Consider the following 27470-nt stretch of genomic DNA (forward strand, 5'->3'; position numbering starts at 1 on the left):
CCCCCTCCCATGTGGTGCCCAGGACACGTTCCTCTTTGTGTCACACCCCAGGTACGCCACCGATAACAAACGCCCGTGATATGAAAATGCCCGTTTAATGAGGTAGAACTAAGCCCTTGCCCACCTCCTATGCATTTATTGTGCTTTTACGACCAGTACAACAAATCTGTGATTTACGAATTAATCTCAAAAGGCATAAATGACTGCTGTTACAAATTTTCTCAGTAAAAAGGCCCATGACTACATTAATTCGTTGTTTGTCGCATTTGCCTTCTGGATTGCACGTTCAAAAACTGCCAGCGGACAAGGCTGAGGCGACACGTTGGATGCCCCAGCCACGACCACCCTCCTCCTTATACTCTGCTCCCCGTCTCTACGCACCGCCTCTTGTCTGGGCAGTCATGACCTCTGTGCGTGCATGCACTTACTTCCCTTGTGCCCCCTTTTCCCAGTCCCGCGACTTTCGTTTTGCGTTTGAAATTGTGGTGTCATAAAGAAAGAATGCTCCTTCTTTAAGAGCGCAGCTCTTAGGCGCCCGTTTGCGGGTCTCGCGGCGTCGGCGTAACCGCGCTTCATTTAGCGCGAAAATGAAAGTCACGTCACCTCAACACCAATTCAATTCCCTGCTAAATTTAGCGGGGAATCGAACTGGTGTTGAGGTCGCATGTCGTTGATTTTCCCACTAAATCTAGCGGAGAAACTGAATTTGTTCATAGGTGACATGACACCAAGTCATGTGACATCATTTTCACTGCTAGATTTAGCGGGGAAACTGTGGGATGAGGGGAGGGTACAGAGAAGAAGGATGAGAGGCAGTGCAGGAGGAGGAGGAAAGGGTACAGAGGAGGAGGAAATGAGAAGGAGGAGGGGAGATGGGGGAGAGGAGGAGGAGAGGAGATGGAGGAGGAGGGGGCATGCCCTCCCCTCCCTCTCAAGAGCTGCGCTTTAATTTCGCATTACAGGGTGATCATTGAGTGCTTAATGTTTTTCATTTATTAGATGCTCATACAAACATTTCTACTTGCTCATGGACCGCGCTCGCTATGCCATCGTCTGAACCTCCAGACACTGGCACCGCCACCACCGCGTGCGGCGAGCTAAGAGTAGCAGGAGGGCCCTTTACAAAACAGATGGGTACTGGCTGCTGTGATAAGACAGAGCCGCCCACTGCTTAATTCCACAAAGACGATTGGTGGAACATTTTGGTATCTGAGGTAAATGAGTATAAAAATCTTGGGCTAACTTTAACACAGAATATTCAAAATATCTGTTCTTCCACTTCTCGAAAATTAGGTTTTCTACGACGCAAACTGAAACATGCTCCAACATCCATTTAATTCAAACATATAAATCATTTGTTTGATCAAAAATAGAATATGCTAGTATAATTTGGGACCCCAACACCAAAGAAAATATGTCAAGACTTGAGATGGTGCAAGGAGAGCTGTTCATTTTATTTATGAAAAATATACGAGTTTGACACCCCAACCATGTTGATGTCTACAAAAAATATATAGTTGCCAACCGATTTTACGGACGCCGATTTTTCGAACACGTTTGATTATTCGGACGTTTTCGTTGAACCGCCACTCACCCCATAGAGTTAATGTATACCATTGACCAAAATTTTGGCCGCCATAAAGCTTACTGCTCGATATTTCAGACATAATTTAAGTGATTTCCTCAGTTTACAGCCGCAAAACAGCCACCGTGATACTGCTGCGAGCTTAGTCGCCACCATTTTTGTTGTTTTGATTTTTCTCTGTAGCCTCAATACCATGTCCTATGCCAGGGGTGGCCAAATCGCGGCTCGCGAGCCGCATGCGGCTCCTTGCTGGTCCAAGTGCGGCTTCGCAGATCCCTCGTCAGCCAGCCCAGCCCCCCCCCCCCCCCCCCCCGGCGCCTTTCCGCGTTTCCACAGGAAAAAAGAAAGGATTGCAGAATAAAGCACGGCTCGCGGTTTGGCAGCTTGTACTCCCATATGTACAGTCAGACAGCCTTGTGCCCCCATACATACTGTCAGACTCTGAACAAAATTTAAGTTTGTCCCCCCTCGGCTCTTTGAAGTTTCGTGGTTTTACTTGCGGATCTTAGGCTGGGTCGGCATGGCCACCACTGTCCTATGCAATTAACAGCTAGGTCGAGGCTATAGTCGGGTTTTCCGGTTCCGCTATAGCTAACATGGCCACCGTCTGCCCATTCTTATGGTTCTTCCAGTTGTTCTCGCGGTCCGTGTTTTTCGGGTGCAACTGCGAGAACGGTCGTTTGCCGTTTTTGTGGTCTTTGAACGCGAAGGTTTTTTGCCGATAGGCTTAGTAATGAAGCGAGCTTGGTGGACTAAACTAGAGTCGAACCCGGATATATCGAATTCAAAGGGGATCGTAAAATAGTTTGATATACCAATAATTTGATACTTGCATTATGAACACACTTTTTTCCCCGAAATATTGACACATATTTGGGGGGTAACATTACATGGGGTAAAATTTTTGCATTTACACACTTGTGCAAATGTCATATTAGGAGCCAATATGACACGGCAAGGAACTGTGGCACGTCTCCAGTGATGGAGGCACACCCACAGCTGGTCAGGGGCCCGGCACAATAACCATGCTTTATAAATTGCGAACCTCTTTACGGCGCTTTCGGGGTGCCTTTGCCGAAGGAAAAGTGCCCCACGAAGCTCACTCAGCACGAAAATCAACACGACCGTTCTTAGGCTATATATATTGCTAGTATGGGGCGGGCACGCTCGCTAAGTATAATACGCTACTATGCGTATAAGAACTTGTACGAAGTCCAGCCCCCACCGCGGAAGCCCGCTCGCATGGATCAAGTTTCATTCACAAAGACAAGAACTCGTACAAAGTCCAACCGCCGACCCCCAAACCCCGCTCGCACGGATCAAGTTTCGTTCACCGAGAGGCTACCAGGCACTCTCAGCCTACAGTGCAACGTGCACCTCGCTGTGCCGTTCTGTTGCGGATTAAATAAATGCATTTACCCGGAGTATGTGAAATTAGGCCTAACCACTTTCACGATTTCACTGTCCGAAAGCGGACCACAGACGACGGCTTGTTTGTTGACATCAATGCATTCGATAGGCGAACAATGTCCAGGGCTTGGCAATTCCTCGACCCAAGCTTCCTGAAGTGTGCGCAACACATGGTTTCACGGTTGATCACTCTTGCAACTACCGCAGCTACGCACTTGCGGCCATTACGAGAGCGAGAGCGGCTTGGCTTGGTTTGACTTGGCCTGACCGCTTGGCGGCAAAAGAAAAATGGCTTGGTAGCTTCCTAAATTGGATGCAATTCGAGACTCGCAGATCCGAAAATTGGAGGTGCGTGGATTACGGGAGGGAAAAAAGAAGTCAAGATATTGATACCCGTTGTGGGGGGTGCGATTATTATGCGAGTGCCTTTATTATGCGAGTAAATACGGTACAAAAATATGTTGACTTAAGGTCCAGTTGAAATTTCCCCGCATCTCTGCTAACACTGAAGGCCGCGACGAACGGGACCTTACGAAATAGAGCCTCTAAGAGCGGCTAAATAAGTAGACCTTAGTTAATGAAGATCACAAACACCGCTGCGTTTACACGACGGTGTTTGCGAATGTTTACGCCAGGCCACGACCTCCACCCAGCACCAGCAACAAAACAGTAAAATAATTTTAAAAAATAAAAAAACTGAACAAGTGCGCTGCATAAAAAATTTTTACGTCCGTTCAATAAAGTTAAACAAGCAACAAAAAAGAAACCTCTCTAATATCAGGCAGCAAAAAAAAACAAAAAACGGGCAAAGCAAAACTTGCGGAGGAACAAGGTAAACAAAGATAAGGCATTCAAAGTGCGATGACTGCTCAACTGTTGTTGTCAACACACTAAACTTGACGAAGACTTTTTTTTTTTTTTTTTGCTTATTTTATTTTGGGGCTAAGGAGTCGCGCAGCGACAATGGTGTTCGGGGAAAGAGCGCATGCTACCGTTCCGACAGTGGGCACTCCTTGCCCTCCTTATGCATGCGCGTGTTCTTCCCCTCGCTTTTGCCATCCTCCACTTTCTTTTTCTTTTTATGTTTCTTTTTTTTTTTTTTTTTTTTCTTACAACTGCTCTTTCTCTGCATAGCCCCGTGAGTGCATGCTGGCTTGGTGGTCTGCCAGCCCCGCAACGCGAGCTATGCGCTTGCCCCCAGTGCCATCCGACTGCCAGAGAAGCAACGGGCGGCCCTGCTTTGTTTGCTACATCGAGTGTCCCCGTCATGGGAGTTCGATACAGAAAAACAACGCTCCTATACGCTCCGTGCGGGAACTATAGGGGGCGCTTTGAAAAACGCGCGTAGCGCCGCTAGCGGAGGAGTTGGCGTCCGACAGTGAGGCGCGTTCGGCAGCCTGCGGCACCTTTTCGCATGACAAGCTGTAGCGGCGGAAGCGCGCACAGATAGAACTTTTGCTTTTTGAGCCGATACGTTAAGCGTGACGTTGCATGAGTGCTGGGGCACACCTAAGAACGGCATTTATCTGTTCTCCACTTCTTATATATTGAGTTTGAGTCGTTATTAGGGGTAATTTCTCTAGTAGCGGCCAAAAAAGGAGTTGGAGCAATTTTCCGAAAGGCCAGACGGCTGCCACCATATTTTGCTCTGAGGGGAAAATTTCTTTCGCTCGTCGCTGTAAACGTAGGACTGCTGGGACGATGATATTTGGAGGCGAGTGAGATGTTCACTAAGCTTGTGTACTTAGTGCGCTAAGTTTCATTAAGACAACAGGTGTGAAAGTTATGTTTCTAAGGAATAAAGGAATAAAGCTGTACGGGATACCCAATATTGGACCCAAAATTTGTGTTGTAACCGGGCTGTGCGAAGTGCAGATTTAGGCACACAGGTGCTTGGACTTGACAGTAATGGGACACAGCACTTATCATACCAAAAATAGGTGGCAGGGGAAACCAGGTGGAAATTTGGTTTGGGCGGCATAACTCAATGGGAGCCGGTTTTGACCATGAAAGGGCTTTCAAGAGAATACCACTCGTCGTGGGAGGTTGAGACTTTACAGGTAGGAAGGGACTAGTGCACTGTACTTACCATTGAAATAACTTTACGAAAGGTGGTTCCAAAGCCGAGAAAACAAAGTTGTCGGCCAACACACGGTTCGGCCGTCAAAGGCTTTTACAGTCAGCTGTTGTGTATAGTAACCTGTTGTGCGAGGTGCTGATTTTCGGAACACAGGTACTTTGACATGGCCGTAACTTGACATAACACTTTGTTATACCAACTAGAGGCGGCACAGCGAAACCAGGTGGAAATTTAGTTTGGGCGGCGTAAGTAAATGAGAACCGGTTTTGAACGCCAAAGGCTGTCAAGAGAATATCACTCATGGCGGGAGGTGCACTTATTTACAGGTAGAAAGGGACCAGTGGACGGTACTCCCAGATCGAAAAACTTTGCGATAGGTGGCTCGAAAGGCAAGTATAAAAATTGTTGTCTACAAGACTCGGGGTGTCAGCGTTTCCACATCCAAAAAAGGATGCTGATCAAAAAAGAAACCGCACCAGATGAACTTCCATACTGAAACGTTGATTGTCCAGTAATTCCAAGTTTCATTGTAGTTTTCCTTAGATTCATATTTGTAATTTTTTTACCGTCCGAATCTTTCTTCATCAAGTACTGACAGCGTGCAATACTGGTCCGGAAACATCATCATCACGTACGATGGGGACGAAACGTCTTTGGAGGCCATTCCTCCAACGAAATTGGCACTGCATACTCGCGAGTGTGGGATGGCATTTCAGTTCGTCCCATCGGCGCTAACACATGTGGGCGCTACTGGTACGAAAACAAACGCAGAGCACAAAGCAGCAGTGTAAAATATGTCAGCCGTGCCTACTCAGTGGCAGACATGATCGGGAGACCAAATTTCTCGCGTCGTACGGCACGGGCCCATCGTTGTCGCTTTCCCACAAAACATTGGCGAGGTGAGAAACTGTGAATCTTTGGCCTCACGAACAACGACAAATAACTATTGAAGTACTTAACGACGCAGCACCGGCAGAACTTCATGCTGTGAACCCAGCGCAACCGCACCGCTCCGACTTCCATGCATACCAACGTACGCGGTGTGGTTTCGGTTTTATTTCCTCTGGCGTTCTCACTGCCTACCTTCGGTAACGGCCGTGCGGTGGCGCGCCAGTCGCGTCGCACGGAGTGCATACTATTGCATGTGATTTTCAAGAAAATGTTTGGACTGTTCGATATAAACCAGTGATGTGATTGGCCTAAGCCATTTTGGAGCACCTTTGGGAGCAGTCAAAACAGTGTTTTTGGAGCAGCAAAAGTGGCTTTTGGAGCAGCCAAGATAGTGTTTTGGAGCAGCAAAAGTGGCTTTTGGAGCAGATAGTCTTAGAAAAATATAAATATTTGTTTTAAGTGCTGTACAAACGAAGGGTACTTTGTATTGTGTTGTGTTCTGATGTGACGTGTTGTGACAGAACTTGCTACGTGTGTTTTTGCTGCTGAGACATCCCAAAAGTGTACAGTGCTGTAGGCATTGCCGAGCAATTCCGAAAAACCGCTTGCCACCGTTTTACTGGTTCCCGATGTGCCAGATTTTCATCAAAAGTAAGCAAGCGTAAGACAATAGATTGCAAGCATCCCAACTGGTGCCTTTTTCGTGCAATCATGTTCACATGCACATGGGGGCAACTTCGGAAGGCTTGCAGTTGCACGTACTTCATCCCGCGAGCGGAGACAATGGCTGTTCGATCGAAACCGAAACCATGCCGCTCCGCTCCATCGCCAACTGATTCCCAACATTGTATGCAAAATTTAACTGCCGACCATACGACAAAAAACAGTGCAGCGGCGCGTGCTTGCCAGGACGGCAGACAAAATATAAACTAAACACACATACAAAAAAAAAACTGAGCGCATCGATACAAGACATTGCGAGCCAGGGTCAGAAAGTTCTTGAAGCGCTTTGTGTAACGACTGAACTCGAGACAAACAAGCGAGCTGTGCGGGCTCAGCGTGGGGATTGCCTTCTTCGCTTTAGCTCACTTCTCTTCACCAAAATTCTTCCGCGGCAGATTTTTCACGTACCGGGGTCTCTCTCGAAAGAAAGTCCATCGAGAGAAGCCTAGGTAATTAATACTTCGACACAATAGTCTTTCAGTTAAAGAGTGATTTTTATAGTAATGCATGATTTAAACAAGAACAGGAATGTTGAACATGCGGCGTTACTTAGTCTCCTTCTAGAAAGCGCCATATCTGCAGCGACGTGGGAACGGCAACAACCGACGCCGTGCGACCATGATGACTGGAAGGCAGGGACCAAATATAGTTTTCGCATGGCCGTTGCTTTCAGGAGCTAGTGCTTCAGCTCACAAATTAACCCCCGCGCGCAGAAACGTGGTTTTGTTTCACAGCATGACGGCATGGCTGGTATCCGGCATGCTAGCATGGGAGCGTCCGCACACACCCGCGTATATTGCTAAAAATTTAAAAAAAAAAACTAAAAAAAAACACGATACACACGAGATGACAAGAGCGCGAAACTTGAGACGGCGGGAAAACCATGCACGACCGGATGGACAATTGATGCAGGGTACATTGTGTCGGGCGGCCACTTGCGCCACATAACACAAGCATGCTCAATTACGGTACTCAGTTTAGTTTTGGTTTTGCAAGGCGACCGATACTGGTTTTTTGGCGCAGGCTTGGCGCAGATTACCCACATTTTGGCAAAATGTAGCAGGATATAGCAGGGTTAGCCCCTTGGCGCAGTTTGGCGCAATTGGCGCAGCAATCACATCACTGTAAACAATAATTTGAAATATCTGGGTGTGATATAACCGGGCTCGACTGTATGTCTCCAAATAGTGCCAAATGGTGCCAACTTCAACTTCAGTGCTTGTGCCAACAAAAGCGCCGACAAAGTGCAGCACCATGATCAAAGATACAAACGAGTGAAAAGTGAACAATATAAAGCGGAAGTTGCACCAGAACTTAGAATTGACAACAAGCAAGTGGAAAGTGGCCAATACGGAGCGGAATATACGCAAAAATTTTATAATTTTGCTGAAATCAATCTTTCGGACCATTGAATATTTGAACAATTTCGGGGTTCCCTCCAAGTCCAATATATCGGTTGGCGACTGTAATGTCTCTCAAAAAACGTAGGATGATTGCAAGATTAATTTTTTGTATTTACTTTATCATAGCAAGCTCTGCATTGATTCAAGCTCTTATTTTACTCAATTATCTTCCAGGGAAACTAGGAGTCACCATGAGTTTTCTCTTCAGCAATATTTACTCGAGCAAACGTTTTCAAGTTTTCATCCCTTCCACGCACAATATCTAATTAGAACACACTCCCCTATGATATGTTTATCTCCCCCAACTTCACTAAAGCATTCAATGACCTTTGTAATTCATGCCATCATGTCTTCTTTCACACTTTTGTATTTGGGCATTGAGTATTTATTCCGACAGTCATTGTTATCTCCCTTACAGAGAGTTATGTAAAACAATGGTTGAAATGTGTCTTGTTTTTTCTATTCTTTGCATCTTTTGGATCTGTACCCTACACCTGCAGAGGCGAAATCAAAGCCTGCAGTATGTAATAAATAAAGAAATAAATAAGATTGTACTATTATCATACCAGGCATGGGCATCCACGCCGCTGTACTCGCAATGCATTGCCCGCAGCTTCGCGTCGGCACATACACGTCAACCTTCACCACTACGCACCGGCGTGCAAGGAGCAGCCAGTGATGTGGGAAGGCATCTATAGCTGGTGACAGATCCAGAACGAAGTGGAAGCTCCTTCCACCTCTTCCCACTTCAGCGGAGCAAACGGTGAACAGGAGGTCGCCTCCTCTCCGGCGTTTGCTCTACTAAAGCGGAAAGAGGTGGGAGGAGCTTCCACTTCGATGTTGACCTGTCACCAAATATAGGCTACGCTAAAGGCTGGTTCACATATTTCCGTATGCCTGTGCTTGTGTATGCAACCGCTTAGAACGACAATACACTGGTGCACTGGCACAGTCTATCAGTGGCCCGAACTACATAAAACTACACAGAGTTTTGTACTATTTTTTAGATTAAATCTATGCACTATTACAGGGCGTGGAGTTGGGCTGGTTGGTTGGGCATATGGAAGTGGAAAGAACAGTGCAAAAGATGGAAGTAGAAGCACAGAAGGCTTGTGATAATGCAAACACCATTAGTTCATACTTCTGGTTAATTCAAACAAATTTCATTATTTTAATTGCTTCACTATGTTTATAACATATTCATAAACCGCTTCATCTGAACAGCGTTTTCATGTAATTCAAACTTTTTTGTTCTCGTGGCCCCGTTGAGTGCGCTTGTTTCCGAGCACCGGTGCACTGCAGCGAGGCAAAACCTGCGGAGCTTGCTTCAGCGGGTGTTGCTTCTTCGCAGTGCACTGGTACTCGGTGAGAAGCACACTCAACAGGGCTCAAGCGGGCACACACAGGATGTGAAAACGGGCACCACGCGAAAATTTCCATAGCAACTTGCACGGACGCTGTGACGTGGCAGCATGGCACAGGCCCACATCACAGCGTCTGCGCAAGTTGATATGAAAACTGCCGCGTAGTGCCTATTTTCATCGCTCATATGTCCCTCGCTTACCAGCCCACATTAGACAGCTTGGCCTAATGAATAAACTTACGGTAATTTTCTTCCGAGTTGTCATGTGTAGTCAAAACAGTCCATGATAAACAACATTTTTGATGGATAACTATACTTATGTCATACATTTTAGAAATGTTACATGTGTGGCGTACCTGCTTATGATCAGTAGGCCTACGTAGAGGAAATCGTCAAATATCTGCTTGGTATGCGTAGCCGTACATATGAAAAATCATAATTTTATCGTGCATCATATTTAGATGAATTTCTGATAATTCAAACTTCTGATAATTCAATTTGTAGCTTCGTGAAGTTTGAATTAATGAGAGTCTACTGTACACTCACACAGAGCAGACTTACACCTGAAATTTTACTTCTGCACAATAGAGCAAGTAAACATGCTACTAGACTGAATAGACACAAAACCAAACAACCCAATGACATAGCTACCCCATCATGCCGACACGTGCCCACACAGGCTTGCCCGACTTCCTAATAAATTCAACCTCGTTACCCGCCAGGGCTACCGACGAAGCACCGATGCCCATGCCTGTGTCGTAGCTGGCAATAAAAAAAGCCTCGCCAAATCCTCTGGCAGTCATACCTCGGCACCGTGCTAAAATTTGTCATCAAATAGGGGAGAACATACAGATCTATCATAGTGAACCACGAGATAGCCAAATGGCAAGGAGTCCAAAGAAAGGGAGCATTCCCCTGCCCGGACGTTAATGCACTTCCCTGCCTGTTTGATGCACACACTGCCCCACATGCGCAGGTATGTTGCATGCGCATGTGGGATAGTGTAGTGTAGCGGAGAACACACCGACATGTGCAGGCATGTTGCTTCAACTACTTGCCATGTGGCCATCTCATTTAGACAGAACTAGGTTGTAATATTTGATGCGTGGTCTTCCTAGGTGATACTGAAAAGGACTGTATTGTTTTATTTCGAAAACAATATTGAAGCAGAGTTGCTCTTCAAGTACACTGTGCTTAAAGTACTACTTCAAGTAGGTTTAGAAAAGTTGCACTTTACTTCAAGTACATTCTCTGAGTGTGTACCTGTACTTTACTTAAGGCATTTCTTCTGGCACTTTCCGAGGAAAGTACAACTTCTGACTTTAAACCATATTCCCCAAATTTGGTCATGTTCAATTTGTATCACAAAATGATGCTTTATCAACTCTGAAGAAATACTGGAAGGGATACTCTACTCTCGTTGAAAATGCAAGTAATATGTACGAGAAAGAGGGCGGTTTTCCCGCCAGAATTTCTAACTCTGCCACTCCTCGCTTGGTCAGCGCGAGCGAGGAGATTAAAAACAGAAGACACCCCTCCGTAAGAGGATTGCTTGCAAAAGCTATGGGTCCGACGTCACGCTCTCTCCTATCCAATGTTCACCGCCATTACCGAAAATAACTGGTGCACCCCCGACTACCCCTGGGGCAATACATGCCAGAAAAAAGAGATTGAGGTACACCTAAGCATTTCTTATGAGTTGTGAATGTGAAAGCAGGCAAGCCGCTCGTCCACTCCCTTTTTCGTCTGCTGCATACTTTTCGTCGCCAGTCGGCGCGTGTGCTCCCCAGGGCCCAGTGACCTTGGACTCTCCGTGTTAATGGCGCGCTGATGGACACGCAGCGTCATGGGGTGAGCGGCTGAGGAAACTGACGAGCGCAGCGGCCAATGGGAGCCTTGCCGACGCGTGCCAGCCAATGGAATCAAAGGAAAGTAGGTACCACTGATCTCTATGTCTATTTCCTGGATCGCGTTTGACCAGCCCCGCCTATGGACCGAAATGCGGTCACTGGCGGCCATATTTAGGTAGAGTTATATCATCTCTAGCCATCATAGTAATATGGCGGACAGCGCAATGGCGGCCGGGTGCCATAAAATAGCCGTGGATCTAGTACACTGTACCGTGGGAGATATTTCGTGCTTGATTCAAGTTGTTCGACGGCGCAGATTCTTGAAACTCGGCATGAACGGTAGCTTCATCTTTCAGGGTTGGAGAAAGTTCTACGAAAGCGCAGCACCGGGGGAAAGCAGCGCAGCTCGCATCGAAAGCAGACTCCGTACCGGCGTCTGCTTTTGATGCTAATTTTGATGCGACTTTCGATGCGAGCTGTGCTGCTTTTCCCCCGGTGCTGCGATTTCGTGAAACTTTCACCGGGTTCTCAAAGATCGCGCTACCGTTCACACTGGGTTTCAAAAACATGTTTCGTCAAACAATTTCAATCAAGCACGAAATATCATCCACTCTATTTTGACAGCAGCCTGCCACCACACCTGCCAAAACGCTGTCTGCCATGGATGGATTACAGTGGCTGCAGGTGCTGTACCTTGGCTAGAGGTAATGTAACTCTAACTAAAGATGGCCGCCAGTGACCGCATTCGCAGAGCGGGCAAACGCGATCCAGCAATTGTCATTGAGATCAGTGGTATGTACCGTTTTCGCGCTTCAAACTGATGACATTAGCTCGTTCCATGACAGTTAATGCTTTTGCATTTAAAAGAGAAACAAACACTGTAGAAGGGAATGAGTAGGCATGATAAGAGATTGCATTAAAAGCACTTGCACTATACTTTGAAAGTAGATTGCATTTATAGTACCGTATTTACACGAATGTAGGTCGACCCTTTTTTCAATTTTTCAAAATCTGAAGTGCGGGGGTTGACTTATAATCGAACCAAAGCATTCCACCGCCGGCAAAAACGAAACAATCGCGATATCATGGACACCTCGGCTTGTTACGAGTTCAGCCGGCTGTACCCCCAGCATTACACTTTTTGTGCGTTCATTTTACAAATTAATTATTTTTTATTTGCGCGAACGAGTATTACTGGTAGCGATTCGCAAATTAACCCGAATGCACGGCAATGAACAGAGCACGGAGCGCCCGACTCCCGGGGGGTGGAGGCACTTCTCGTAAGGGCCACTCCGGAGGCCTCTGGAATAGCCTCACTTCTTGCTTGGCTCGCTCAACCGCTCAACCGACGACGCCGCGGCCTCTCTTCGCAGTTTTTCGCACAATTCGCGGTCGTACATCGTTTGATTGAGTACGAGATCATGCTGGTACGCTAACTACTGTATGTTCATTTGTATTGAAACGCGTGATCCGGACAGTTTAGGTTTTCGGTGCTCGTCAATGGACATTATACACTCAGAAGCAACCAACAACTGCGCTGTTGGATGCAAGTTCGACCCGTCGGAGTGGGCGATGCTCCAGTGGAGTCTGCGCTGGCGCGAAATCTTAAAGTGTGACGGCAAACGAAAAAGCTTCCGCAGGCCGAAGTCTGGGTAGGTGGGGATGCCTTCCGGAGTTTGAGGTCAGGCTTGCAACGTACGCCGCAAACGTGCGCAATCGGTCCCTACCCGTGACGTCCAACGCGATCGCCGAGCAAGCGCAGAATATGCGGTTGATGCTGTCATTTGCGAAGTGCGAGATTTCATTGGACGATGCCGACGACGTGCTTCGAGAACATAGCAGTGATGACGACGGGACTGACATCACTAGTGCGGACAAGTCGTAGTTTAGTCACGGATGGAGCGAGAACGACAGTGAGCAGCTTCAGTTGTCCCGCCTCCAGCGTGAACTTCCTAGTTCAGATAACGCCTGGCCATCTCATGCACCTCGCACATGCATGCGCAGCCAAACCATGTCAGAAGGCATCGATAGCATGTTGGAGGCTCGGCTTTTGTAACAGATACTTTGCCGTTGTCACGTGTTCGCAATACAACGCGCATCTAAAAAAAAAAAAATTTTTTTTTTTCTGCTGATGTGCGATGGGGGGGGGGGGTCGACTTACAATTGAGTCGACCTACAACCGTGTAAATACGGTACTTTGCTTCGAGTACATTGCACCCAGTGTACAAACTCCTTTACATGAAATACTTGAACACCTCATTTTCTCTGTACTTTTTTTCAACAACTTCTTAGATGTACTTTACGCAACGCTGGAAATAACTTGTTGGGTGAGAGCTGCTTTCTTAGAGACTTATTTAGTTCCTAAAGTGGATTTTAAGAATTACAATCACAAAACCATTTCTGCCACTAAAAATTTGACAAAACACTGAAACACGCCCTTTTTTTTTAGATATATCTAAGAGAAAGGGGTGTGTAGCATTGTATGGTCATGTTTTTAAGGGGGGACATACCCTAAAAAAAAAAAAGATTTCTGCAAAAAAATTTGATTTTGTAAAATGGTCTATTTGCATCTGCCAACATCTAGGGAGTATCTCCAGAAAGTGTCATTTGTTTACAGTGCATAGTTATTTTTTTATAAATAATTTTCAGTCTACAAATGCTAAAGAAAAGCTAGAGGTTTGAGCATTTTGAATGCGTTTTTCTCTAATCCACTTTTTCGGCATAAATCCCATCTTAATAAAACTATTGTTTCAGTATGAAACTATAAAGACTTAATATTTGCGGCTTATAATGCAAAAATTCATGGGGCCGGTTACTATGAACTTAGATTTTGTATTTGCATGTTCCTTTATTATGAAAAATTGTAATTTGCGAAACTTGATAAATGTACAAAAAAAATGTCTTCCATTAACTTTTTTGACTTGAAGATTGAATTTTTTTTTTATTTCCTTGCATAATAACTAGCAACAGGAATTCCAGCATGCATTCCACCAAAAATTATGTGGTTATCAACACCATTGCTCAACGATAGATTCATTGAGCAGATTCCATGCACAGCTACGCCTTATTTCATTCTGGGGGTATAGAACCTAAAAAAATTGGTTCACAGGGCTGAAACTTTGCATGCCCTCCTTCTGTATGGCTACGAACACCATCTGCAAATATCACGCCGATTGGGTGAGTTGTTCAAAAGTTGACATTCTCAGGTGGTGTCAATGTCTTTTCTGTCATTTGTAGACATTTGGTATCAACGGTGTGTGTCTATGCTGTTGGTACCCTGGAGCTGATGTTTGCCGTGTTGTGCTGCGGGATATTTTTAAACAGTTTTATTAATTTTTGGTTCAAAACTATTGAAGGTTCACTAACGCACGTGCCATGCCTTCCTGAAGCCATGTGAAAAGCTTCCATGATTTTATGCCTGGTCCCGTCTCGTGATCTGTCTAAGAGTTTCAAGGAGAGCTTTGCCGCTGCATCTTGCAGTGTGCTGCGAGGTTACCAGGTGCTCACAGCTGCCTGCACGCATATTTGTGCTCTCTTAGTCTCTCGCTTAAACATCTCCCTGTTAGCCCATGCATGATTTGCTCCACGTCAGTGGTATTTTGTATACAACTCCTCCTGTACATTCAACGAACTTGCATCTGTGTTTCACCCTACACAATGCTTGACCTTATGGATTGCTTTCCAGTTCATTCACCTTCTTGCATAATCCTTTTAGATTGAAAGGGGTGGCTAAGGCCACTCTTCCAAGTTTTTCTGCAATCTTTTTCATCCTGTGCAAAAAAAAATTGTGGATGTATGGCAGCACAACAACTGGTTTTTGTCTACATTCTTCTCCTCGGTTTTATCTGTGCCTGCAAGTGTGTTTATGCATTTTTCTGCTATAGCCACCATTAGGGGTTCTGGGTAACTGCTTCCTTGTAGCTGGCTTATCTGTATTTGTAGGCCATCTGACACTCTGTGGAAACACAATTTTCTTATGGCTTAGTTAAGAGGAGCATCCTGAGGCGATGTTCCTCTTAACTAACTTTGAGCGTCCGGAGTCGTACAGCAGTGTTCCTTTCTCCCCTCTCATCTTGTACATCCAGCATATGTGTCGTTCCCCAAATGTCACGTTGATATCCAAGAACCACAGGCTGCCTCTATCCAGTGATTCGAATGCTCCAGTCCTCTGTGCACTTCCTCGGAGATCTTCATCATCTTTGTGCGCGTCATGTTCCTCATTTTGTTAATCAAAAAGCATACCAAAAAATCGTCCACGTATCTGAAGCACCTCAAATCCATTCTCCTAGAAAAATGGCCGTAATGTCCTATTGCCTCGTATGAAATAAATGTTGCGCAAGGCTGGTGCCATGCATGAACCTATGCATATGCCTTCTTTCTGCGAGTATACTTTCCTTTCTAGCATAACGTGCAAAGAACATAAATAGGTTGGCCTGACACCTACGAAATCCTTTGTGCTGATCCCACTCTGGTTTTAAAATTTCACACTGCCGTATGCGTCGATGCATTCTTCCACTGCCCCTAGTGCTCCTTTCTTTGGGATGTTGTAATACATGTCTTTCATATCCACCGAAAAGGCAGTGATGGAAAAATTCGATCAGCATACCTCATCTGAGTTGCACGCTAAGAATGGATCTTCTACTTGGAGAAGTGATTGGTGTTTCTGTAGTCCCCTTGCAATCACATGCAGCCAAGTTCTTTTGTCTTCTACAATCACTCGAAATGGGCTGTCTTCCTTATGTGCCTTTACAGCAAAGAAGGGGCTCAGACATAGTTCCTGGCTTCCTTTAACTTTCTTTGTGATTGTGTTGAGGCCTAATTTTCCACACTGTCGTGCTACTTGTGCTTTTGATACCTCTTTCCTTCATCACTTTTCATTCCTTCCAAGTTTTTTTGGAGGGATTCCGGGGTTTTCCTTTTGTACGTCCCTTGTTCCAAGATGACAAATTCTTCTGTCTTGTCAGCCAGCAGGAGGCAGCAGTTGTTTCTTCTAAGCCATAGTGATATGTTGTTGGTGTTCAAGCATGGTAGCGTGGCAATTAGTTATCTGTCGGAAACCTCCTGGATGCCTTCATCTAGCGTGCCACTCCCTCTCTCCTTCCGAAATCATACTGTTTCACAGTTTACGTGTTCAGTGTAACTTTGCAGCGCAGTATACCTCATAAAGGGCAAAAGGCGAAGCGTGATTGGATTTTTGGGTTTTATAGGATGTTTAGAAAGAGTAAATTGAGTTTGCGTTGTCAAAAGAAAATTACAATATCCACCTTGTGCCCCTTGAAAAAAAGAGTACTCCTGGGTGACCCAAGGAGCGGCCAGGCTCTTTAAATCGACCGAAAAATTTAGTGTCTTAACCTATCTCGCTACGATTTTGTGCAGAATTGCCACAGATGGTGCCCTTTTGTTCCTCTTGTTATCTCCTTGTTTCCCGAGGCAACAGTGACTCTTGCCGGTGAAAAAGCGGTGAATCTCCGACAGACGCAGGAAAGGTAAAGCAGCCATTGCTTTGACTAGCAGACATAAAGCAGACGACGTTAACTGCGCCAACCCGCCGACGCCCTTAAAGAATGAGGGGTCCTGCCGCACACGAAAGGAGGGAAAAGTATTTCGGAGGGAACTTGCAGACACTAACACGCTCACTCTCGGTTCTTAGCAAACAAACCTCGGCGCCTCGGGACACCTCGCCAGTGAGTCCTTCCACTTCTCTCCTGGATGAGCGTCTGCTAGTTGTTAGACAAAAACAACATACCGCTCGAGATATTTCGTCTGCCCTCGCTGAAAGGCAAAGTCGAGCTCGCTCGTAAAGAAGTGCACTTCCGAAAGTCGCAGGAAAGGTGAGACACACGCAGACGACGTTGCAAAGGAGCAGACGACGCTCAGATAGGGGGTTGCGATCAGCTAATCAGGGCTCGGCGTTCTGACGTCACCGCTACTTCCTTTCTCATGCGCACAAGATGAAAATGAGCCCACTTGCGAGCCGTATTGTTTGAAGACCTTTCGCTTCGCTGCGTTTCCTATGGAAACGCAGCGAAATGCAGGAAACGCAGAAAACGCAGCGAAACAAAGGAAATGCAGCAAAGTTTTCTTTCTTTACTTTTTTTCCTCAGGTAAGTTTGCTCTTTGCAGATTTTACAAAAAACATGCACCATCTGTGGGCAACACTGCACAAAATCGTAGCGCGATAGGTTAAGAAACCGAATTTTGCAGTTGATTTAAAGAGCCTAGCCGCTCCTTGGGTCACACAGTAGTATACTGGTAGTCACATTTTTCCTGGATCATGTCCATTTGATATTAAAGGGGCCCTGCAATCATATTTAAGCGTCTACCTTTTATGCGGTTTCTACGTCTCTTGGGGTTCGGGCAAGCCAGCGGGCACGAAAAGAGTAGCGAAATATCAGTGCGCCATATTTTAACCGGACGACACGGAAACCTCCTCCACCGACGAGGGCGACCCGCGGTACCGAAAGCGCGCAAAATGTGACGTCTTTGGTCCTGGGCTTACTACTGGTCCGAGCAACTAAAAACTTCTTTTTGGTCGAAATACAAAACATAAGTGGCACGAACCGTTTCAATTATTTATAAAAGTAGTTTTTGTTCACTATTATAGGTGAAAAAAAGAAAGAAATGCAGATTACAAAGTATGGAAACAAGAAATGACCCGTCAACATACCCGCCGCCAAGCGGTGGAAAAGGCGGCGCATACTAGAAAGGAGTAGTGGGATAAGGTGCCGACACGGAAAAATCCCGGATGTACGCGGTGGCGCTGCAAGCGTATGGACAGGAGGATCCGACCGGCTCCGAGCGTTCCGAAGGCCTTCGGCGAGAGGCTTTATTTTGCGGTTTGGCCGTTTCGCGGTATGGCAGCGCGAAGTGGCTCCCATTCTGAACTGATCTTTACCCCGTGTTTGCTATCGTTTGTGGCCAATGAAGTGTCATGCCGAATTAGTGTTTAATCGCGCAGCAAACGCAATGAAAGCCGCTTTGGCTGCCCGCTGCATACAGCCTATCCAGAATATGCTTTAGTGGCGCCCTCTGGTGCCGTCGACACGGAGTGCGGCGGCCGTGAGCGCTCGATGAGCTCACTATTCCTCCTCTAGTTCACGGCCACTCAAGCCAGGACCTACGACGTCATGAAGGAGGTTATTTTTTGCTTGTTTTTGTAATTCTAAATTGCCTATAACTTTTAAAATAAAGCGAATTTCGCGAGAAGAAAAGTTTCACTAAGTTACTACGTTCAAAGCGCTCAGATTCGGTGCAAATTAAAAAACAGTAAAAAGTCCTTCCAGGGCCCCTTTAAGCAGTCCACTGAAAAACTTATTAACCATGTTCCACAGTATAAAATCATCATATGCAAGCAGGATATTGTTACCACAAGTTGTATATGGAGATATATTCATTAACACCAGTCATATTTTCTCGCAAATGCAACTGTGAAAAAAGCAAAAGTAAAGTTCATTTTTGTTGTTGACGTTTTGGGTCAAGTCAATCCTCACCCTCATTAGTCCAGTAAAAAGCGGTAGACAACCAGCATTTCTCCATTTTTTCTCACTGCATGTTGCAGCTTGTTGCCAACAAACTCGAAACAAAAATACTTTGCATTCGGCACTAAGGTAAATTGCTGGGGACAAAGGCGCAATGTCGAAGCACTGCATACTTTTAAACCCGTTTCGGACTTCATTTGTAATGACGCACAAATTTAAGCCAGGCAGCGAAAATGAACCTATTGACCGAAGTACCGAGAAAATTTCTCGCAAGCGGGGACGGCTGATGAATAGGTGTACGGCCGACAGAATAACGTTACGCCTAATGAAGTAACAATACGGCCGATGCTATAGCAACAATGCCAACGAAATATGAATAAAGCCGACAGAATGGAGATAAGGTAAACAAAAATAGCAATGAGGCCCATGGAATAAAAACAAGGCCAACGAAATAGCAATGAGCCCAACCACCAACCTGCAAGCGGCCAAAAGGTTCTCCGTGCTCTCCTTCCCGGAGTTCCTTGTCTTCGTGCTGGCGTCGTCGCCCGTGCCGTCGTCTTCCTTGGCCTCCGCCGTTTCATGGCTGGTGAGGCCATACTGCCGACAACGGTGCAGGAAGTCTCGGAAGTACACCTGACGAGGAACGCGCCCCCTTCCCCTCATCAACCACACGCCCTACGCTTGCGGCACCCGAAATCCTCCTTCGACCCAAGTGTTTGGCGTCCCGTACGTTTAGCGTGCATCACAAGTCCTCCTGAAGTGGCAACAAACCGCGTCGCGGGAGCTCGTACGTCGGACCAGATGTCGCGATCCCAGCGGCGTACAGAATTCGCTACCGGGAGCCACGGCGTCTCGACTCCCGGTGGCCGAATCTACAACGGTCTACTAGTGTCAAGCTGGAGAGACACCTACGGCAGAACGGGCATCTCGCCGTAACCGTCGGTGCTGCTGTCCCACGAGCCGGAATTGCGAGGGCCGACGGCGCGATGCATCTATCGCGTTGTCGGGAGGAAGTTGAGGGACTGCAAACGAGGACGCAGTAAACACGGAGGTCGGAGCTGCATTTTGGGCGTCGTACTACGGATGACCAAGACAAGAAACGACCGGGACGTACCTCCGACAGCCGCAGGATTTCGGAGCGGTCGCCACCAACTCGCTTTTGGCTCAGGGATCCCAGCAATGCCGGGAGCAACAGAAACCTGAAAAGAGGGCGAAGGACAGCTTGAGCCGTATCCTCTGGCCCAACTTCCGAAGACACGTCTAGAAGTTCACAGTTTGAAAAAGTCGAATAATTGATGTTCTTTATTTAAAGAAGGAGAGTCTAAGAGGCCAGAGCTCCACCCCAGAGGGCCTAATAAACCAAACGAAAAATAAAATAACTATGGCGATGAGCAATGGACACGCACAAGAGAGAATAATAGGCACAGACAAAGACGAGCATGAAGAGAGGTGATGAGGGCGCAGTTCAGCGGGTGCGAAGGGAGTGTGCTGCAGTGTTGCGGAATGGGCACCCCCATTCCATTCTATTTCAGGTCCGGGGAATCAGAGTTTTCGATAATTCAATTTCTTTCAACTCCTAGGAATGGGTACACTTTGCCCATTTCCACTCCTGGAATGGCTGAATTGCTCCATTCCATTCCTCCAATTCCTAAACGTGAAAACTGGCACTTGACAGCTACATTGTGCTGCCGGCATAAGCAGCATAAAGCTGACATTATCAAACACATAAAATATTGAAAAAAAAAAAGCTAAATGCCTAAAAAAAACACTGATTTTACTAAGTTAATGGCAGAAAGTGTTAGTTTACAAATAGCAAAGCTTAAATCCCCTCATTTTCTTTTCTTTTTAGTTTTTTCAAAAGCTTTTTGTATTTGACATTTAAGACATCCGCGGCCAGTGTGTTTTTTAAGACCATAAAAATAACCGGCTTCTGCATGGCGTCGACAAAGCTAGCTTCACACCAAGATGCAATTAACAGGGCAATACCGCACCGTTCGAATTGACATTCCCCGTCTCTCCTCAACACCACCGTCCAACTGACTTTTCACCGCCTCAAACAGGGCCCAGGGCAAGGAGCACAAATGCAAACCGGACAGCCGAGACACGCGGAAGCCAAAACCTCAGTAGCAGCTAGCACCCAGCTCTCCTTCTCAGTTGCCCTTACAGCAATGGTCGCGCCTCGTCTGGCACGGGACTGTTTTTCTGCAGGTCTAGTCAGTTCGGTCACGCGACAAGAGCAGTGACGATAGTCTACTTCCCCTTACAATGGACCGCAACAGACAGAACGAGAGCCATCAAAACCAATCCAGTGCCTTCCGAGTGTCGCGTGACCCTGGAGCGCAGCAACGCGCCCCAGGGTCACGCGACACTACGTGCGTGTAGTCCTGCTCACGGTGCTGGATTGCCTGGGGTGACTCGTAGCATCCGCAGTGGTCCATTGCAAGGTGAAACAAAGTATGCAGAGACTAAAGTCAAAGGAAATGAACGGGAATCTACTAGTTTGCTTGTTACCCTAACCCACTTGAATGTAAAACATTTAACACAGAAAACAAGCATCGGAACAAAGACCAAGTGAAAGGGTGACTTACACGAAAAAATGCAGTATAAAAAAACGTGTCGGAGCAAAGCGCAAGAGGAGAAAGAGAAGTGAATCTCGTTTTGTTTTAAGGCCAAAGCAAATTCACATTTCGCAGTTCAAAGGAGTGCGCGAGAATGAACGTGGCAGACAGCAGGGTTGGCCGCCTGCTTAACAACGTTCCTCGAACTATATATAAGGAAAAAATAACTGATCATCCTTCGGCAGCGCACGAGTCAATCAGTTATCAGAACTCTGCGAGTTATGAGTCGCCCCGCTACCAGATATCAGTATGCGCGCGTGCATTCTCGCTGCCTTTGCAAAAAAATAAATAAATAAAAAAAGACAAAAAGGAAGATGAGGAGTCGTGCATGGCGGTTCCCTACCTTTGCCGCTCCTTTCGTTTCTTTTGCTTGATTTCTTGTTTCGCTCTCGTGTAACGCCAGTGAAGCCCGTCGGCTGCGCGTCCATGAAAGGTGCCACCGCCACCCCACCCCCATCTGCTCTTTGCTTTGACATTTGTTTTTTTGTATTGTACTTTTTTCGCATAAGTCTGCTAGGGCTCCATGCGGGCAAGCAGTTTCCCACTCATTTTATTTCTGAGCAACTGACTTGCTGACTGGCTCGATTTAGCTGACCGTAAGCACACATACACACAAAAAGAAAAAAGAAAAAGAAGAATCTGGCCCATTCCATTCCCATTCCATTCCGGGCAAAAGGCATCCAATTCCATTCCCATTCCATTCTCGGGTTGCGAAAATGCGGAGTGATTCCGGAATCATTCCAACTCCGGAGTGTCAACTCCGCATCACTGGTGTGGTGCAAGCAAAAAATCTGGCTTCCAAGCGAGAAGAGAAAAATCAAGCTGCATTAAAGGGCAACTCCGCTCAATTCCGAAAAATTTAGGCTTCCATGTGATTCACATTCACAAAGTAATACTCAACAACTCTACGTCTTCGGATTCGCGAAATGTGGAATAATATTTGTGTAATCCTAATTTAAACGTCAGCAGATACCGAAACCGAAACTTCGGTTGCGTCAGGCAACATCGGTCTCGGGTCGTCAAAGGCATGCGCGTCACGTCGAACCACGTGGTCTTGTGACGTTCGGGAGAGAGCGAGAAACAGAACAAGCGACGCAAGCAGGTTTTTTTTTTTTTTTTTTTATCGGACGCGGGAAGGTCGCTTCGCGTGGCGTGGACGGTGATGGCCTGGGTGAGAGGGGGAAGGGAAAAGACGAAAGAGAAGGGGGGGGGGGGGGGGGGAGTAGCGCATCCGTGTTACGGTGATCACGTGAACGCCCGGTCAGCCAACACCGGGAGGAGAAACTCATGACGTCATCGTTGCATTTCGCTCTGAGAAATAAAAACCAGCAAAACGTGAGAATGACGTACATGCCTCTGACGTAGTGGCTCAACGTTGGCCGCTCCAACTCCGTGGCATTGACTGCGCTGATGATTGCGCCTCGCGCCGCACGCTGGAGTTGGCAGATTTCGGCGACTTGGCTCGCTTGAAGGTTTGCCGGCCAGTTTATTAAATAAATAAACGGAATTAGATCGTAATATTTGACGTGGGGTCTTCCTATATGGTACTGAAGAGGGCTACATAGTTTTCTAAATATCAAAAATGAAGCGGAGTTGCCCTTTAAAGTGTAACTTAGACCGTGGTTTATATCACATTACTTTTTTGTTACAACTTAAAATGGAACTTTCCAGAGAAAAAAAGAAGTAAATTTTAAAACAGATTTTTTGATATTTGGAGTCTATGGTGCACAATAGTTTAGATTAACACACTTATTTTTTTCATATCTTTAACCAAATATTCGTCTAAAGGAGGATCTTTGTCAAGGTGAAGAGAGAGAGAGTAAATGTTTTATGGGATCACCAAGTCTACTGCCCATGGTTAACACTCCTCGCCCAGCACATTCTTCATGTGCTGGACTAGGAGTGACCAAAGATATGGTTCGCTGCCAGAAGGGGTGGTTACTCATCCCCCCCAGCTCCCAGACTTAAGTGTTAGTGGCAGGGGTGTCGAGTGTGGTTTTGGTGATGGGAGCAACTTTTGGGCATTCCCACGGCTGATGTTTGTTATCAGGGTAGAGGCCGCAGCGTGTGCATTTGGCTGTGTGTGGTGCGCTGCTAGCATAGCGTTCCTGACGTTCTGTGAACGGTATGTTGGTTTGTGCGCATCTGACAATTGTGGCGTCCTCTCTGCTAAATACATGTGGCGAGCTTTTAAAGACTGTGACATTAGGGAGCTTTAGAATAACGTGCGCAATTTTAGCGCACGCTAGCGCTAAATTTAGCGCTTGTATTAGCGCACGCGACGCAACAGAGTTTTAGAATAGCGTTTCTCCGCTACGACGCAAAAGCCCAAGCATCTTACGCTTGCGGCGCTGGCGGCACCACCAAGATACAGTAACAATTTTTATTTCACACACGAAATGCTGTAACTATAGAAAAAAACCAAGTTTTTTGGTCCAGAGTAGCATTTTAGATTTGTTTAAACATGAGAATGCGATGCGAGCGGTTGACCTGTCGTGTCCGCTTGCGTCGCCTCGGCAAGAGGGGTCTCGTGTACTGATCTTTGCACATCATACCTTCGCCGAAAAATGTTCGCGCGTCGCAAGCATCAAGTTGCCGGTGATCGTTGCCAAACCGAGTACAATGTCGTCCCGTATTGAATATCGCAGTCGCGAAGATGCCGCCGACGTCATACCCACGACGCCGCCAAAGCAGTCGCCAAAGTAATCCTGCAAGCCGCCATTTTTTTAACTCTGCTTGTCTTGGCTTTAGCCAACTTGTCATTACGAATCCTCCTTGGAGAAGCGCAAAGACTCTTTGCGTACGCAGGCTATTTCCGAGAAATAGCGTACGCTAAAATTGTGCACGCAAAGCTCAAAACCTGGTTTGCGTTCGGAGCATGCGCACTGGCGACAACGCTATTCTTTGCGTGCGCAAAACTTTAGCGTGCGCTATTCTAAAACTCCCTATTGTCTCTAAGTTCTTTTAGTGTGCATACTCTGGACTCGCGTAGTGTCCTTCTGTGATCGTAGGTTGTCGGCCAGAGAGTTGAAGGGCCTGTTGGGTCGCCTCCTCAGGCTAAAACCTTGGCTCTATTGTTCTCTTCAATTCCTATGTGCCCAGTGACTCGTGCGGTAGTGACTTTTGCATAGGGGCATTCTGTAGGGGTGTTTGATAACGCGGTTATGACGAGTGAGGTAGAGTATTGTTTCCAAAGTCACCGACGGCTCCTTGGCTATCTGTTTAAATGGCGATGGGATCATTCCTAGAGTGTGAAGTAACAGCTTCGACTACTGCTTCGATTTCCAGTGCGGGTGGGGAAGCAGCGTTGGTGTGGCTATGGGTGCCTTCGGTTCGGGGGTCTCCTGCTGCCGTGCTGGTGCTCTTTGTGTTGTAGTTCTAGCTTGTATCCCTGCGATAACATGTGGTGGCGATGTCGTAAAATCACTGTTCCGCTCAATGTCTCTTGTGTTGGTCTCTTCTGCCTTGGTTGGTTTCTGGGTTCATGTTCTGGGATTGAAGGTAAAGTTATTGTATCCCATGCTTAAGACCAGGGCTCTGCCTTGTTGAGATGTTCGAAGTCATCGTTGTTAAACTGCTCTGTGCACAGTGATTCGTTCTTCGAGTAATGAAAAGTCTAATGTCTTGAGAAACTTTTTGTAGGGATGTGCATTAGGGTATGTCTAGCACAAGTCGGGTTGGGTCGCCTAGCGTAGTTGCGTTTCTAGTTTTTTAGTCCGTGTTTTGATCAGGCTCGTGAATGGTGCGGCGTACATGATACTAGATGTGATCAGGACTTCTATGGTTTTACATAGTTCATGTTTTTTGAGTTCATGCTTCTTGCGAGTTATTCTTCCCAACACATCCATGCTTTGGTTGCTAATTATCTTGGTCCATTTGTTGGATTTTCCATTTTGTTTGAGGTAGAAACCAAGTATCTTGATGCACTTTTGTCTCGGGATCTTGTTTTCATCTAGCAAGAGCAATATGGATTCCCATGTTTTTTCTGCGTCTATGGTGTTGCTGTTAATAACTACTATGAACTCCGATTTTTTCAGGGTAGCATTGGAGTCCTATGGTGCAAATGTAATCTTGGATGGTGTCAAGTGCTTCAAACAATTTCCTCCTGGTGAACTGGAGGTCCTCGGTCACTTTATAGGGCAATATTGTCTGCATAGAGGCCGAAGTGAAGGTCGGGAATGGTTTGGAGGAGGGTTGGTAGGTCCTTCAAAGCGATGTTAAAAGTGCAGGAAAGAGGACTGCACCTTGGGGTACCCTGCATGGAGGGTAAATTTGAGCTAGTGTAGTCTCCTATTTTGATCTCAATGTTCTGCTTGCGAGGAAGTCTCAAACGTAATTGTAGAGTTTTTCACCCGGTCTTGTCTGTCCTAGCCTATCTAGAATTTCATGATGTGACATATTGTCAAAAACTTTCTGTATGTCAACACCAGCTATGACGCAGGTCTGTGCTGTGCTGGTGCGGTCATACACTTTGTGCTGAAGGAGTATCATGGTGCCTTGAGAACATACGTGACGGCGAAATCCAGTCACGGTGTGGTATGGAAAGCCTAGCTACAGCAGATGCCATTTAAGGTATCGTAAGGCCATGCGTTCTGCAAGTTTTCCTATGCATGAAGTGAGTAAGATTGGTCTTAGATTATTTTATCTGACCCGGTGGTTTGTTGGGCTTTGGGACGAGGATGATCACGGCTTCCTTCCATTTTTGGGGTATCTCCCCTGTGTCCCAAGCTAGGTCAATTTGTTCAAGGAGGGAGTCAAAGTAATTTTCTGGTAGGTTCTCGATCATGGGATATGTTATGCCACTTTTGCCGTGTGTAGTACTTCTTCTGATACCGTACAAAGCCGCAAGCATCTATTCTTTGCTGAGAGAATTCATATCAGTATTCTCGTCATCAGGGTCCTCCCCTGAGTATTCCGGAGGAGAAAAGGGGCTCGAATTCGTTGAGAAGAGCAGGTCTTTTAGTTCTCAGGCAATATTCTATGGTGATTTGTTGGTCTTCATTGGAGTCATTTTTGACAAGCCGCTTGCCTTTAAATGCCGACACACCGTACGGCTATGTAAGTCGAGCACTGCGTCAGAAACAGGCATAAAGAATTCATGCTGTACCCGTGGGTTTCCTTCTGAACTTAGCTGCTAGAGACGCGACGGTTGGACCTACTTCCCAAAGGTGCCTCAGACCGCTCGTCGAAATCCGTGGTGGGAAGTCTCAGAACCCCCAAGACCGTGAGCAGCGTGTCTACGCTGCTCACGTGGACAGTAGACACGCTGCTCACGCTTACCGTGAGCAGCGTGTCTACTGTTCGGCAAGTGAAGCCTGGCAGTACCACGACAGTCTCCCCTATTAAAGTCTATTCACACAATGCATCTTGTTGGCGAATCTTGCGCCACGAAACTAGGTTTCGGGAAACAGATTCCCCGTCTGAACGCGACCGAAAAAGTGGCGCTCCTCCGAAAAAAGTGGAGCATGTGTAGTGGGCGCTACTGAAGTGATGGTGTTTTTTCTTATTGCTCACCAGAGGACACCATCATTCATAGAGGATTATATAAAGAGCGGCGCGTGAGATTAAAGGGTTTTTTTGGTTGTGGTCACGAGCTGGGCTGCTGTCACTTGGCCGTCGTCCGTTCCGAACGTTCCGAACATGGTGTCAGAAGCTGGTTAACGCCGTCACTATGGCGGAAAGTGAACCCCGTATCCAAGTGGTTCGCGTCGGAGCGTCGGGACTTCATCCTCCGGCTCCATTCACTTTCACCAGCCCGGCGGAATGGCCGACATGGATCGCGACTTATCAGGACTACGCCTTTGCAGCCGGTCTCGATACTGCCAGCGACGAAGTGCAGGTACGCACGCTCTTGTACTGCATGGGACCGCAAGCTCGAAGCGTCCTGTCATCGTTGGGAGAGCCAACTCCAGAGAGCCTGTCGTTCGCGGTCGTCAAAGAGAAGTTGGCCGGGCACTTCGTGCGTCCCGTCAACGAAATATACGAGAGTCGCCGGTTCCACTGTCGGACGCAAGAGCAAGGCAAGTCTGTCGACGACTTCTTCACGTCACCTCGTAACCTGGTCGAGCG

The 27470-nt window shown here is 46.7% G+C and overlaps 1 protein-coding gene across 1 annotated transcript in view; it reads right to left on the minus strand.

The window, feature by feature from the left end:
* LOC121836116 (immunoglobulin-binding protein 1b-like) overlaps positions 1-27470 on the minus strand; it is an 89318-nt gene that overhangs the window by 56643 nt on the left and 5205 nt on the right. The window contains exons 3-4 of the mRNA XM_042290858.1: positions 19898-19982; positions 19259-19416 (exon numbers count right to left, since the gene is read on the minus strand). Of these exons, the coding sequence (XP_042146792.1) occupies positions 19259-19416; positions 19898-19982 (243 nt within the window). The remainder of the gene's footprint in view (positions 1-19258; positions 19417-19897; positions 19983-27470) is intronic.

The sequence above is a fragment of the Ixodes scapularis genome, unplaced genomic scaffold (assembly GCF_016920785.2).
Source record: "Ixodes scapularis isolate PalLabHiFi unplaced genomic scaffold, ASM1692078v2 PGA_scaffold0__279_contigs__length_252992795, whole genome shotgun sequence".
Lineage (NCBI taxonomy): Eukaryota > Metazoa > Arthropoda > Arachnida > Ixodida > Ixodidae > Ixodes > Ixodes scapularis.